Genomic DNA, 14,495 nt, shown 5'->3' on the forward strand with positions numbered 1-14,495 from the left:
GTCAGAAAAGAGGGGTATAAAGGAAGAAAGAGCACTAAAAGGATCTGGGAGGCATTGATTGCCAAGAGTTTAATAGGACGGTGTTGGAAGCTGTCTACTCCAGACAATAATTTCAGTCTGCCTTACACCTCCATTTTTGGAATTTTGGTCCATGAATTGTTTTTTTTTTTCTGGATATATTCATGACTTTCATCTGAACTACAACCATTCTTCTAAGCAGATCCCTCTTGGTTCTGGTACAGTATTTCCAGTGGTGGGTTGCTCTTACAATACAATACAATACAATAGCAGAGTTGGAAGGGACCTTGGAGGTCTTCTAGTCCAACCCCCTGTCTAGTCAGGAAACCCTACATCATTTCAGACAAATGGCTATCCAATATCTTCTTAAAGACCTCCAGTGTTGGGGCATTCACAACTTCTGGAGGCAAGCTGTTCCACTGATTAATTGTTCTAACTGTCAGGAAATTTCTCCTCAGTTCTAAGTTGTTTCTCTCCTTGATTAGTTTCCACCCATTGCTTCTTGTCCTGCCCTCAGGTGCTTTGGAAAATAGTTTGACTCCCTCTTCTTTGTGGTAACCCCTGAGATATTGGAACACTGCTATCATGTCTCCCCTAGTCCTTCTTTCTAATAAACTAGACATACCCAGTTCCTGCAACCGTTCTTCATATATTTTAGTCTTCAGTCCCCTAATCATATTTGTTGCTCTTCTCTGCACTCTTTCTAGAGTCTCCACCTCTTTTCTCCATTGTGGTGACCAAAACTGAATGCAGTATTCCAAGTGTGGCCTTACCAAGGCATTATAAAGTGGTATTAACACTTCACATAATCTTGATTCTATCCCTCTGTTTATACAGCCTAGAACTGTGTTGGCTTTTTTGGCAGCTGCTGCACACTGCTGGCTCATATTTAAGTGGTTGTCCACTAGGACTCCAAGATCCCTTTCATAGTTACTACTGTTGAGCAAGGTACCACCTATACCAGTGATGGCAAACCTTTTTTGGCTCGTGTGCCATAAGTGGGGGGGGGCAGAGGGGGGTTGTGTGTGGACGTGCCACACCCATAATGCAATGCGTGACTCCCCCAGTGCACATATGTGCACTACATGTGCTCCCCCCATTTTTTGCATGCTTTTTTTCACCCTCCCAAGGCTCCAGATGCTTTACAGGAGCCTGGGGAGGGTGAAAACAGCCTCCCTGCTCCCCCCAGAAGCCCTCTGGAGGCTTCAGGGACCTTCAGGAGGCTTTCCTGAAGCCTCCGGAGCAGTCAAAATGACCCTCCGAGGTTTTTAAGCACTCCGAAGACTTCAGGGACATTCAGGAAGCTTCCCTGAAGCTTCTGGAGCAGTCAAAACAACCCTCTGAGCAAACCGGAAGTCCGTTCCCGAACTTCCGGTTTGCCCATAGGACCAGTTTTTTGCGCTCCGGAGGCTTCAGGGAAGCTCATGAAGCCTCTGGAGGGGGGGCTATGGGTTGGGAGAGGGAGGCTCTTTTCGCCTTCCTCAGGCTCCTATAAAGCCTCTGGAGCCTGGGTAGGGTGAAAAATGGTTTTAAAAAAGGCTAAACTCAGCTGGCCAGCATGCCCATGCACGCTGGCCAGCTGACAAGGCAGCGCCTCGCGTGGCCTGACAAATAGCTCCGCATGCCACCTGTGGCACGCGTGCCATAGGTTCGCCATCCCAGACCTATACTGTACTTGTGCATTTTGTTTTTGTTGCCTAAATGTAGAACCTTACTCTTTTCACCATTGAATTTCATTTTATTAGATAGTGCCCAATATTCAAGTTTGTCAATATCCTTCTGTATCTTAAGCCTGTCTTCTGGAGTGTTGGCTATTCCTGCCAGCTTGGTGTCATCTGCAAATTTGATGAGTCCCCCATTTATTCCCTCATCCAAATCATTGATGAAGATGTTGAAGAGTACTGGGCCCAAAACAGAGCCTTGGGGTAGTCCACTGCATACTTCCCTCCATGAAGATGCAGTTCCATTGAGGACTACACGTTGAGTGCGGTTGGTCAGCCAGTTATGAATCCATCTGGTGTTGCGGTATAACCTACATTCTTCTACTTTATCTAGTAGTAGGTTATGGTCTACCTTATCAAATGCCTTATTGAAGTCCAAGTAAACTGTATCAACGGCATTCCTCTGGTCCACTAATTTTGTCACATTATCAAAGAATGCAATAAGATTAGTCTGGCATGATCTGTTTTTGAAAACCCAGGCTGGCCTTTGGCTATTACTTTGTTTGCTTCTGGATTTTCGCTAATTCATTGCTTGATTATCTTTTCTAGAATCTTTCTTGGTATTGAGGTCAGGCTGATAGGTCCTGGATCTGTTTTTTTCCCTTTTTTGAAGATGGGAATCGCATCAGCTTTTTTCCAGTTCTCTGGTAGTTTCCTGGTGTTCCAGGATCTCTGAAAGATATAGTTCAGTGGTTCTGAAATCTTGTCCACCAGTTCATTCAGAACCCTGGGGTATAATCCATCCGGTCCTGGTGATTTGAACTCGTCTAGGTAGACAGGTGCTCACCATTTTCTTCCCTATTTTAACTTGTGTTCCTAATCTGATTTTTGTGGTGCTGTTTTTGATAGATTGGACTGTTTTATCCCTTTGTGTAAAGACAGATGCAAAACATGAGTTAAATAGTTGTCCTTTCTCCCTGTTGCTTGTCATCTTCTTGCCACTTTCTCCCAGCAATGGACGAATTGTTTCCTTAATTATTTTTTTTAACATGTTGAAAGAAGCTTTTTTGTTATTTTTGTACTTTTGTGGCAAGCCTTTCTTCATTGTGAGCCTTAGCTTTCCTCACTTCATATTTACATGCTCGGGCTATTTGCTGATATTTTGCCTTAGTTATGTTCCCCCCCACCTTTCCACTTTTTATACTTATTTTTTTTGTCTTTCAATTTTACTGTGTTACTGTCACTACCGGCACGCTGATCACACGCTCGTGTGTTCTGTTCGTTCACATGCCTGATTTGCGCCGTGCATGCATGTGTAATCCACTGCCCCTGCAACAACCAGCTGATTGTTGGGGCTCACACAGGCATTGTGCGCACATGCGCACTTTGCTGTTTGTCATAAAAACAGCTATAGAGCGTGGGCAAGTAAATGGGCCAAACAAACCACCATACGTACCGGTACGCTCTCAGTTGTTCCCGGCCATTACCAGTACGTCCGTACCGGGCTGTACCCGCAGCAACCTACCTCTGAGTATTTCTTTGACTGCAGTATCTCTGCAAGACAGAGTTACTGGCTCTTGATCTTCGGTAAACTCTTCAACACAACCATTTGTTTTGTGAGCATTTGAAGTTACAACAGCACTGAAGAAAGTGACTTTTGACTGTTTTTCATACTTAAGACCATTGCAACATCTGCACAGTTACATGATCATAATTCAGATGCTTGGTAACTGGCATGTATTTATGACAGTTGCTGTGTCCTGGGGGTGTGTGTCATATGATCACCTTTTGCAAGTTTCTGACAAGCAAAGTCAACGGGGAAGGCAGATTCACTTAACAACTGTGTTACTAACTTAACTGCAGTGACAAGAAAGGTCATAAAATGGGGCATTTAACAACTGTCTTCCTTATCAATAGAAATGTCGAGCTCATTTTTGGTTGTAAATCGACGACTACCTGTGTTGGCTTGCAGTCCCTCTCTTGATCCTTACTGCAAAATTTTAAAAGCCAAGTTGTTTCAACCCGATGTTAAAGTTAGCAGGAGGCTTCCATAGTAAAAATATGTTTTCTGGGAAAATGTATACATTATTGTATATTTTATTTAACACCGTGTCTCACTAATATGCTACTCAAAGTGATCCTTCCATAAGAGAAGCTGGATTTTTTAAAAGAGATACAAGGAAAAATAAAGAGTCTTTCCATGGAAGATTCATATGTATTTCATCTGATCATACCAGGAAAAATCTCTTTAAAGGGCTACAAGACTCATTCTTGTTTTAATAACAAAAGAAAAATAAATAGGTTTTGAAAAGCCTGCTTCTTCTTTTGATTTTCCAGGGTTGAATAGAGTGCTCTGCTTTTCGTTTTCCATTGAATTGGAGACAAATTTAGTAGAGAAATAGATTTTCTCTGTATGTTCAAGATTTATGGTTGTTTTCTATGGTGCATCTATTCTTTTCAATGGATTTTGTGCAGGAAAATATTTGTAACTAGAGGGAAACCACTCCTTCCTTCTATCTTGAAAAAAAAAGCATATAGTAGAAAATCAAAGAAAAATATATGTTTGTTTTTACCTCTGCTTCCCTCTTCAGGTGTTCTTATTACACCAGCAACATCTAAGGAAATGTTTCTCAACCTCAGTAACTTTATGATATGTGGACTTCAAGATTTATGGGACTTGAATATCACGTGAAGATGCTGAGGTTGAAATACTGCTCTAAGGCAGGGGTCTCCAACCTTGGCATCCTTAAGCCTGGAGGACTTTAACTCCCAGAAGTCCCCAGCCAGCTCTCTCTCCCTTTCTGTCCCTGCCTCTCTGTTTCTCTCCCTCTCGCCCTCCCTCTATCTTTCCATCCCTCCCTCTCTCTTTCCCTCCCCCCTCTCTTTCCCTTCCTCTCTTTCTCTCCCTCTCTCTCTGCCTCTATTTCTCTTTCTTTCCCTTCCTCTCTTTCCCCCTCTCTTTCTCTCCCCCCTCTCTTTCTCTCCCTCTCTTTCCCCCGTTCCCCCTCTCTCCCCCTCTTTCTCTCTCGCTTTTCTCCCTCCCTATCTCTCTCTCACTCTATCTCTCTTTCCCTCCCTCCCTCTGTCTCTTTCCCTTCCTCTCTTTCTTCCCATCCACCCACCCTCCCTTTCTCTCTTTCCCCTCTCTCTTTCTCTCACTCCCTCTTTCTGCCTCTCTGTTTCTTTCTCTCTTTCCCTCTCTTTTTCTCCTTCTTCCCCCTCGCTTCTGCCCCTCCTCTTTCTCTCTCTCCCCCTCCCTATCTCTCTCCTTCATCTCTTTCTCTCTCTCTTTCCCCCTCTGTCTCTGTCCCCCTCTCTCTCTGCCTCTGTTTCTGTTTCTCTCTTGCCCCTCTCTCTTTCCCCCTCTTGCCCCTCTCTCTTTCCTTCCCTCCCTATCTCTTTCTTTCCCTTCCTCCCTCTTTTTCCATCTCTCTCTCCCTTCCTCTCTCTGTCTCTCTCTCTCTCTTTCCCCCCCTCTCTTTCTCTCTCCCTCTCTTTGCCTCTGTTTCTCTCTCTTTCCCCCTCTGTTTCTCTCTCTCTCTCCCTCCCTCTCTTTCTCTCTCTCCCTCCCTCTCTTTCTTTCTCTCTGTCTCTCTCAAATGCCAACAAAACCTGTGAACTCTTCTTAGAAGGATCTACTCAGGCAATTGGAGGACAAACTGAACTTTTGAGAGTGATTGCAAACTTAGGAGAAGAGAAGCAAGCTGAGTCTCTCTCTCTCATACACACATGCCCACACCCCTCCTACGACGGCTCCACCATCATCATCCCGGCACCAGTGAGCCAAGTCCTCCTGATGAGGGAAGGTCTCAGTATCTGTGCAGTTCACACCACCACCTTCCCATCCCCAGGCCAGATCTTTTCTGGACAGCGTTTTCATTGGGAAAACGCTGTCAATGAAAGTAAAAAATGATCAATTTCAAATACATTTATTGTGGGCTTTTTGTAGGGCCTTTCAAAGGCAGTAAGTAATTTTTTTTAAGTTAGAGTAATTCCTATAGGTTTAAATAACATTGATCCAGTGACAGGTAGACTTTTCTTCTTCAGTGTTTTGTGAAAATGAACTCGTGATAACAAGACTGAATCAATTTCTTATGCTGTACCAGTTTATATATCTTATATAATTTATAAATTATTTAACTTATTTGAAGAGTAAACCATTCAATCTAGAAAGCTACCATTCAGAAAGTTTAATTTTTTGTTAAATGTAATGGTGCTGGGAATTATCTTGATGGTTTGTTCTTGATAGTCTGCTGGTCTATTTTTGATTAAACTTCTGTTGAAAACAGAAGGAGGCACTTACGTTTAGCAATGTTTTAAGAGTTTCTACAATTATAGTGGACTTAGCTTCTGTGCATGAACCCTTCCTTCTTCCCATCCTGACAGTCAGGATACAGATACCTGTATAACTGTTTTACCCATCAACAGCACTTGGGGGAGCTGAAAGGCAAATTAATTTAATTGAGAGCACATGCTCACTAATGATAGTGTTTTGCCAGAACAAAGATTATTGGACAGTGCTCAAAAAAAGCCAGGCAGACAGGTTTTTTCGTACTTGCGAAATTGCAGTAAACTTGGAACACCTTTTCTATCACCTGAATTATGAGATGAACAGGACAGCTGCATCTTGTTGAAAAAAAACATACATTTCTCATACGACTCAGTTTAGGTATGTAAATATGACTGTTGAAATCTGCCACTTAGTTAGAGATTAAACTGGTCCAAAGGTGCTGATAACTAGGAAACATGCTGTAATTTTTGATTGCCACTTGGCATAAGTGTGCAAAGGTTGTGTGCTGCATGTTTTATTAGTGCTTTTTAGAGGAATACAATAATGATTCAGACTAACCAGTGAGGCAGTGAGACGATCACCTCTGTCGCACTTTCTTTGAGATTTTTTTTAATGTCTATCAAAGTTTTCAAAGATTTAGATTTTATACATAGCCGTGTTCAATGGCAGACATCAAAATACATTAGAAAGTATGGTTCTTAGCTCCTATTTATAGTTTTGGGGGATAAGGAATTATTTCTCTGTTTAGGACTCTACATTTTGATAAAGTTACATAAGTTATTATTGTAAATTAACCTTAAGCTCATAATGCAAGTTTAATTATGATTATGTTTTTTGGGAAAGCACATAGATGGTGGCAATTTAAGCATAAATGTTTGAGAAATGATCCTGCACATTAAGGCACACCTAGCTACATCATGATTTTATAAGTGTATAAAATCATGAAGTGAAGTGATAAAACTCACTAATGTCATGTTTGCTTAGAAGAAGATTGTGGCTTGTTCATCTTTCTGTCCACAAATATAAAGTCTTAACAAAATGTTACTCAGTTAAGAAAGAAACCTTTTTTTGAGTCCTATCCTTTTCTTCCATGCTAATTTTTAAAATATTTAGCTATCTGGCAAGGTAAAAATACAGCCTATCCTGCTGTAACCCTAACCCTAACCCTATCCTTATTTTATTCTAGATTATACATCTTCCACTTATGTCCAATTTTTTTGGTTGTTTTTAAGTTTTATGTTGTCACTGTCAACTTTCTTTTGGACAGAAATAACTGTGGTGTTTATTGGTTCAATATTTACCAAAACAAAACCTGTTTTGGCTACAATTCCGGGGATGACTAAATTTGAAAATCTCAAAAGTCATTGCAATTTGGGGTAAGAACTACCAGAGCAAGACTGTAAGTAGTTTTAATGAGCAGAGTTGGCTTTTCTTCAGGTATTTATATTCATTGGCATTTTAAAAAAAATATTATGCCAGTCAGAATTCTTAACCTTATCAAGCTTGCAATGACTTATAAAGAGATGAATTGAGTCTGAAGCTGTGAGTATTATGAAGCACATGTGATATATTCTTTCCCAGGCTCCAGATAGATGTGACCATGGAATCCAGTGATTTTGTCAGAATAACAAAAGTAGCATCATTCCATTGTATGCAGGCTCGATCCATTTCATATAATATCATGATAATGATAGAACATGCATTTCAATGCTGCTTCTGTCAGTCCCTTCTGTCAGTCCACACTCACCCCTGCCTTCCTGGATGCCTTTATATCTAATATTAGCCTTGTTGATAAGGTGGCGCAGTGGTTAAATGCAGCACTGCAGGCTACTGCTAGATCAGCAGGTCAGCGGTTCAAATCTCACCGGCTCAGGGTTGACTCAGCCTTCCATCCTTCCGAGGTGGGTAAAATGAGGACCCAGATTGTTGGGGGCAATATGCTGACTCTCTGTAAACCGCTTAGAGAGGCCTGAAAGGCCTATGAAGCGGTATATAAGTCTACTGCTATTGCTATTGCTATTGCTAATTCTGAGAGCTCTCATTAATCAGATTTGGAGACCACCTGGTTGGGAAGGTCCCCAAGGTCTATGGGGATTCTCGTTTTTCCTAAACAAATTTCAGTTGCCTTTTGAAAAAGTCCCTTGGGATTATTCCTAAGGGTTAGGAGGCAAATAAAAATATTGGAAGTTTTTAAGAAGAGATTGGACAATCATTTGTTTGAAATGGTTAGGGTTTGGTTGAAATGAATAGGGTTTCCTGAGCAGTGGGACAACAGGTTTCCTGAGCAGAGGGTTGAACTAGCTACAACAGGGCTGTCAAATTCCTGGCCCATGGGCTGGATGCGCCACACACTGGCCATGCCCTCACGCATTTTAACGAAGTGGGGAGAAGTTTGACACCCCTGAGCTAGAATATCTCCAGGGTCTCTTCCAATTCTGTTATTCTGTTCTGGTAATCAAATCAGACTCAAAGATTTGGGAAAATGTAAACCTTGGAGTCTGACAAAAGCGGAATGCTTATCTATTGCTCTAGGCAATAATATGAAGAATGTGTTCCCATCAAGGTTATATCACATAGTTCACTTCTTCCCATATTCAGCCTTTTTCAATCAGCAAATGCAGAAATCATCAAATCATTTTTATTGACTTTATTTTCAGCAAATAGTCTATGAATTTTTTTTAAAGAAAGTACTTGTAGTTTTATCCCTGATCAAAAAGGTCATTTTTGCCATTTCTGCTAGTTTTGTCATTGTTAGTCCAATGTCCATTGTAGATATTTCTTTATTTTTCCATTTTTTTCATAAGCCTTGCTGTATTTACCACATATAAAACCAATCTTCCTTGTGTCTTTTATGACTGACTATCCATAATTAAGGTGACCAGATTTTCAGATTGGTAAAGAGGGACACCTTTGACTAGGGGGGGGGGGGTGATTAAAAATTTTATACGGAGCAACAAAAATTTTCATACAATGCAAAAATAGTATTGTAATATTTTTTTTATTTCAACATAACTACAATTTACAAATATAAATTGTAACTGTTGCCAAACATCAAAATTTTGATCACGTGACCATGAGGATGCTGCAATGGTCGCTAAGTGTGAAAATGGTTGCTAAGTGTGAAAAATGGTCATCAGTCACTTTTTTCAATGCCATTGTAACTTTGGTCACTATACCACCTTTCTTGCCACAGTTCTTAAGTGAATAACTGCAGCTGATAAGTTAGTAACATAAGTGAATCTGGTTTCCCCATTTGACTTTGTCAAAAGGTGATTATATGATCCCAGAACACTGAAACCATCATAAATACGAATCTGTTGCCAAACATCAAAATTTTGATTGCGTGACCATGAGAATGCTGCAACGGTCGCTAAGTGTGAAAAATGGTCATCAGTCACTTTTTTCAATGCCATTATAACTTTGGTCACTAAGCCCATTATACCACCTTTCTTGCCACAGTTCTTAAATGAATAACTGCAGCTGGTATTTTGTATTTTGGATAAAATCTTTTTTTAAATAGTCTAAGACAATTTAAAAAAAGAATCCACACAGAATAAAACTATTTTAAAAAATCCTATGCACAATAAATAAAATATTATTTTAAAATACATTTAAAAAATAAAAGAAAAAACCCAGCTCACTTACCAGGAGCAGGAACTCCAAGTCAATCCAGAATTATGTAGATGTTAATACAAAGAACTGAGCAAATTAAAATGGTGAAATTAGTCAGGGAAATATTTTTCAAAGAAACTTTGCCACCATTTTTTCCACACGAGCTGACCTCCAACCTCCGTGTCCCTCCCCTCCGGAAAATCCAGGAAGGAACACTCGCGACTTCTTTAGCCAAGTATTTCCTGGAGCTCTATGGTATTGGGTCATTTTTTCTTCTAAAATGAGGTAAAAGGGCGGGAGGGGTTCATTTTGTTGCTTTAACGTACTTCAATGAAAGTACTGAGACAGAGAGAGGGTTTAGACAGAGTGTCTTTTGTCTTGGCCCGGTTAGGATTTCTTAAGCAAATCCACTGGGCTTTCAACATGAAGCCAGAAAATCGGGACTTTTTAAAAACGCCCCGGGATATGGGACAAATTGTTATAAATCGTGACTGTCCCGCCAAAATTGGGAGTCTGGTCACCTTATCCATAATGGATATAATAGATAATGAAATCTGGTTTCATTTGAATGTTAATTTTTTTAAGAGACCCTGTATCATCATACATACTTGTATACTGTACCACAAATAAGTTTGTTATCTTAATATATTGCACAAACAATCCAAAGTTGCTAATTTTGCAACTTTAAAACTTTATTATTCTTTGGCAGGAAATACAAATATTATTTTAAAAGCATATATGCCTTAGCTGTAGTTAATTGAGCAAGTTCAGATATGCAAGGAAATATACAGAAAGGAAAGAGGTTGTGAGAATAATATCTATGGAGTTTGAACAGATTTTAAAATGCATTTTTACAAGCAAGGCATTGGACAAGTTGTAGCAAATAAAATTATTTGACGAGCACTTTCTTTCCAAGCATATGTTAGTATTCTTGGAGAAACATAGTCTGGAACCCAGAAACTAGAAGAAGGGAGCTGAGATCAATATTTCAGCCTTAAATCTAGAGAAATGAAAGGAAATGTAAAAAAAAACATTCTGGGTTTTTTGACTAAGATTGAAATTATGATGGCAAAGTGCTTCTAACATAACAGTTTTTTGGTGACAAATAATTAAAAATACCCATGATGCATGATGATTACTAAGGTTATGATAAAAGCGGCCACTTCTTGGAGCAAAGAATGCTGAAAAAAAATCTTTCTGACTGTTCTAAAATTAGCTCAGAACACAGATGGGCTACTGCATCAAAATGTTGCTAGGGAATCTCTGTTTTTCTTCTTCTTTTTACCATATATGTTCGTCAGATATATTGCAATAAATGAAGAAATGTACATAGGTGCTCATCATAACAGGTGTCACAGACCATCTCCAGTAGAGGCCCAACTTTCTAAAATTCCCCGGAAGTCCTTGTGGAATCCCATCAATATTCTGAAAAACTCTTTCTCTTCTTTCTTTCTTTCTTTCTTTCTTTCTTTCTTTCTTTCTTTCTTTTCTCTCTCTTTTCTTAAATTATGTGCTGAGCAGAGAATGAATAAAGATACTTTTGGAGTGCTTTTAACTACTATCAGAAATGCCTTAAACCTGTCATAGGATGTTTATCTGGGAGCCTACGTCAAGTAATGCATATTTAATCAGCAACTCTCATCTCTGCCCCTCCCTTTGATAAAGGTTTGCTATGGATACTGGAGAGCAAGAAGCAGGCTGTTCCTTTCCCTGTGGGTGTATAACTCTGTTTCTCTCTTTACCAAGTTGTGTCACTCAAAATCAACTGAGATACTGTCAATGCTCTCTGAAGAACTATGTCAGAAATCTTGCAAGAGGAAGTGGTTCAAGAGAAAAAGAAGCAGGAAAGAGTGGGGGTGGGGGTGGAGAGGAAGGCGATACTGCTCTCGCAATTAGGCTCAGTTGGGCTTGCAGAGAGACCAATGAAGCCGCACAGATGGTGAGCAAGTTCGTGAGTCAAGAGCAGAAGAAAACTCCCTCAGGTCCTGGCACCCACTTTGCTTCTGGAAAACAGCCAAACCAGGGAGCCTGGTGGTGGAGGAAAGGAAAGGTTCTCCCGGCAAGATTTTCTGTTTCACTCTTGCTGGCTGGCTTGCTTGCTCTGTTAAAAAAGAAAGAAAAAAGCCAACACTATTATTTGATTTGCTGATGAGAACAAACTGTTACAAGGCATGGCAAGTAGGAGCTGGAGGAGGTGAAACTGCTCACTGTTGATTGCACAGGAACTCGATTGAGAAACTGCACTGTTGCTGCAGTGAGCTGAGACTCGGAGGTACCTGGCTGTCTGGCTTCCTGGAGTTGACATGTTCTGAAGATCTTGGAACTCTTCCTCAGATGACTGTCCATAACAGCATGAGTAGTGGCTACTGTAGTTTGGATGAAGACTTGGAGGAGTGTTTTTTTACAGCCAAAACCACCTTGTTTAGGAATCCCCAGAGCAAATTTGCTGCAAAGGTAACAAAATTGTGGTGTTTAAACTTCTGTAGAAAATCTCTATCTTTACATGTCAGCTTATCCAAATCAGTTGACTGCTTAGCATTCTTTGATTGGGGTTCTTTTGCAATAGGTGCTGAAATCAATTATAATGAGATTAAGACATTAAATCTCATATTTGTCCAATGGTTGATTTTGCTACTGGTATGATATTCTCTGGTTGTCAAAGTTACCTGATTGAGATGCTATGCTTGCTTTTCATATATAATATTTCTGCAGATTTAACTTTACAAAACTTGTCTGTGGTTTGTTGTTAAAGTAAATGAAGGATAATTGAAATGTGATCTTGGTATTGAGTCTAATGATGTGTTAAGTGTGTTAAGAATCTCCAAGAGAGTCAGGGAGGGAAATTTTCTCCCTCAATGCCATGGATTTAAAATAGAGGCAGTAGACTAATTCATATATTCAGGTGTGATGGTTCTCATAGATGAGGATGATATTTGGTATATAATCTGATATATAGAAAAACCTTATTTGTGCCATCAGTTTTGCAGAGCTTTTACAATCATAGATATAAGATTGGAGCACAAAAAGAACTAAACATTTTGCTTTTAATTTGTTGTAATGCACATGATATTTGTTCCCTCCCTCCCTCCCTCCCTCTCTCTCTCTCTCTCTCTCTCTCTCTCTCTCATTCTCTTTCTCTCATTTTCTCTCTCTCTCTCTTGTTCTCTAGGAAGATGAATGCTTGCAGAAACTTGCAAGCTAATAGAATAGAGGCAATTTTGAGCAATGAACAGATTGACACCTTTTAGGCAATTAAGGGACATCAGGGCAATTTAGGCAATTCAGAAGATCATCAAGGGTCATCAAGAAAGGCCTAGCACATCTTTCCAATCTCACATAGGATTGTGACAAGGCAATGTCCAATTTCCCACTCAGAGTTTGGATCAACCAATGTCTCTTAGCCCAACCTACCTCATGAGGTTGTTGTGAAAGTAAAAACCCTGTTGTATACCGTAGCCTGAGTTCTCACCAGATGAGTGATTATAAAGATAATGATAAATACAGCCTAGCTAATAAATTCTGTAATAATACATTTGTGACTCATTCTTTGATGCCAATGTATTGTACAACTTGATGGTCTCCTGTTAATTAGGGTTGAGGATTATGAAAGATATCTGCAAGACACCAAACAGGATAATCTTATTGTGTTTATGTTTGTAATACTTGACCTAAAATCAGTTTATTTATACTCCAGTTCCATCTTTAATGTTAAAAAATTGAACTTACTAGCATTGAAGAAAATGTGCTCATTTCTGTTTATTGGACATTTCAACATAGATGAATAATATAAAATAAAAAATTATTTTTGAACATTTGGAGGGTTATTATCAGAAATAACTAATGGATGAAACAAAACAAATAATTTTTAAAATAACACTTGATCTTTATCTGTCAAATGAACGTAAAGGTCAGATATCCCCTGTTTATCCTAAAGAGTGTAAACTGTTTTAAGAGTATTTGCAATTATTTATACATGTGTGTGTTGTAAGAGATGTTTAAAACACTTTATGCAATTGTTTCAATACAATGTTAGTTTTCTTTGAGCAATATATATTTGCCGCTCTGAATGGAAAAGTGAACATAGTCCAATTGTGCGGGTTTTTTTTTAAAGGAAGTGAATAGACAGTCTGTAGCAGCCATTTCCCATCTGAAAAAAGATCCTCCTTCATTGATCTGACATGCTAACCAGATATTGTTAGGACTGATACTTCAAATCATAGAAAGAAGAAATCAGTTGAATAGGAAAAAATGTATCTATAGTCTTTGGTTCACCAAACTATCTAGTTTATTAGAATGGAAGGGAAGGGAGATGCATTTAGAGGGAAATCAAGTTCCTTTGCAATGGAAGAAAAATCATAACATCGTTACATAAAATGAACACATTGTTTGCAGAGTGAACTTCCTTCTGCTTTTATTTTTATTTCCATTTATGTTTTCTAGCTTATAGTTGAAGAAAAGACAGCAATCTGTTTATTCTGTATTTGGAGAAAATTATTTGGATTCCCATTCCCCCTCCCCTCAATTTCTCTTTAATTATGAAATGGGTAGCTCACATTCATAATTTCTAATGATAATGTAATGCTTAATGTTACTGGTATCTTTTTTGCCTAGTAATTTGGTGCAATTTCTGGATGCAGGTTACAGCATCCAAGATACCTTTAATTTTCCTACTGTATGGATTCACTTGTATTCCTGTCTACAGTGCTGTTGTAGTTTAGAATTATAATATAGTTTATCGGTTGCCATTTTAAAAATAAAAGAGTTTTTAGGTCCGTAGTTTTATATGTATATTAATGTCTTAAGTGTTTATGTAACGTACAATGTGCATTTCTACTACACTGCATATTTTGTTCTGTTCCTTTTGTGGAGGAACAGAAATATAGAGGTAACTAGGCAGGATTTCTGAAATGAAC

General features: G+C 39.1%; 1 protein-coding gene across 2 annotated transcripts in view; it reads left to right on the plus strand.

The window, feature by feature from the left end:
- The window catches only part of RASSF5 (Ras association domain family member 5), an 82,151-nt gene that overhangs the window by 37,493 nt on the left and 30,163 nt on the right, over nt 1–14,495 (plus strand). Inside the window, exon 1 of one of the 2 annotated variants that reach the window (XM_014060942.2) lies at nt 11,321–12,036. The exons of the other annotated variant lie outside the window; for it this stretch is intronic. Coding sequence (XP_013916417.1) covers nt 11,917–12,036 — 120 coding nt within the window. The 5' untranslated portion in view covers nt 11,321–11,916. Of the gene's footprint in view, nt 1–11,320; nt 12,037–14,495 lie in introns of those variants that run through there. 2 annotated transcript variants of the gene reach the window in all.

Source organism: Thamnophis sirtalis, unplaced genomic scaffold, assembly GCF_051295495.1.
Source record: "Thamnophis sirtalis isolate CommonGarterSnake01/CBP01778 unplaced genomic scaffold, rThaSir2_p1.2 scaffold_7, whole genome shotgun sequence".
Taxonomy (NCBI): Eukaryota; Metazoa; Chordata; class Lepidosauria; order Squamata; family Natricidae; genus Thamnophis; species Thamnophis sirtalis.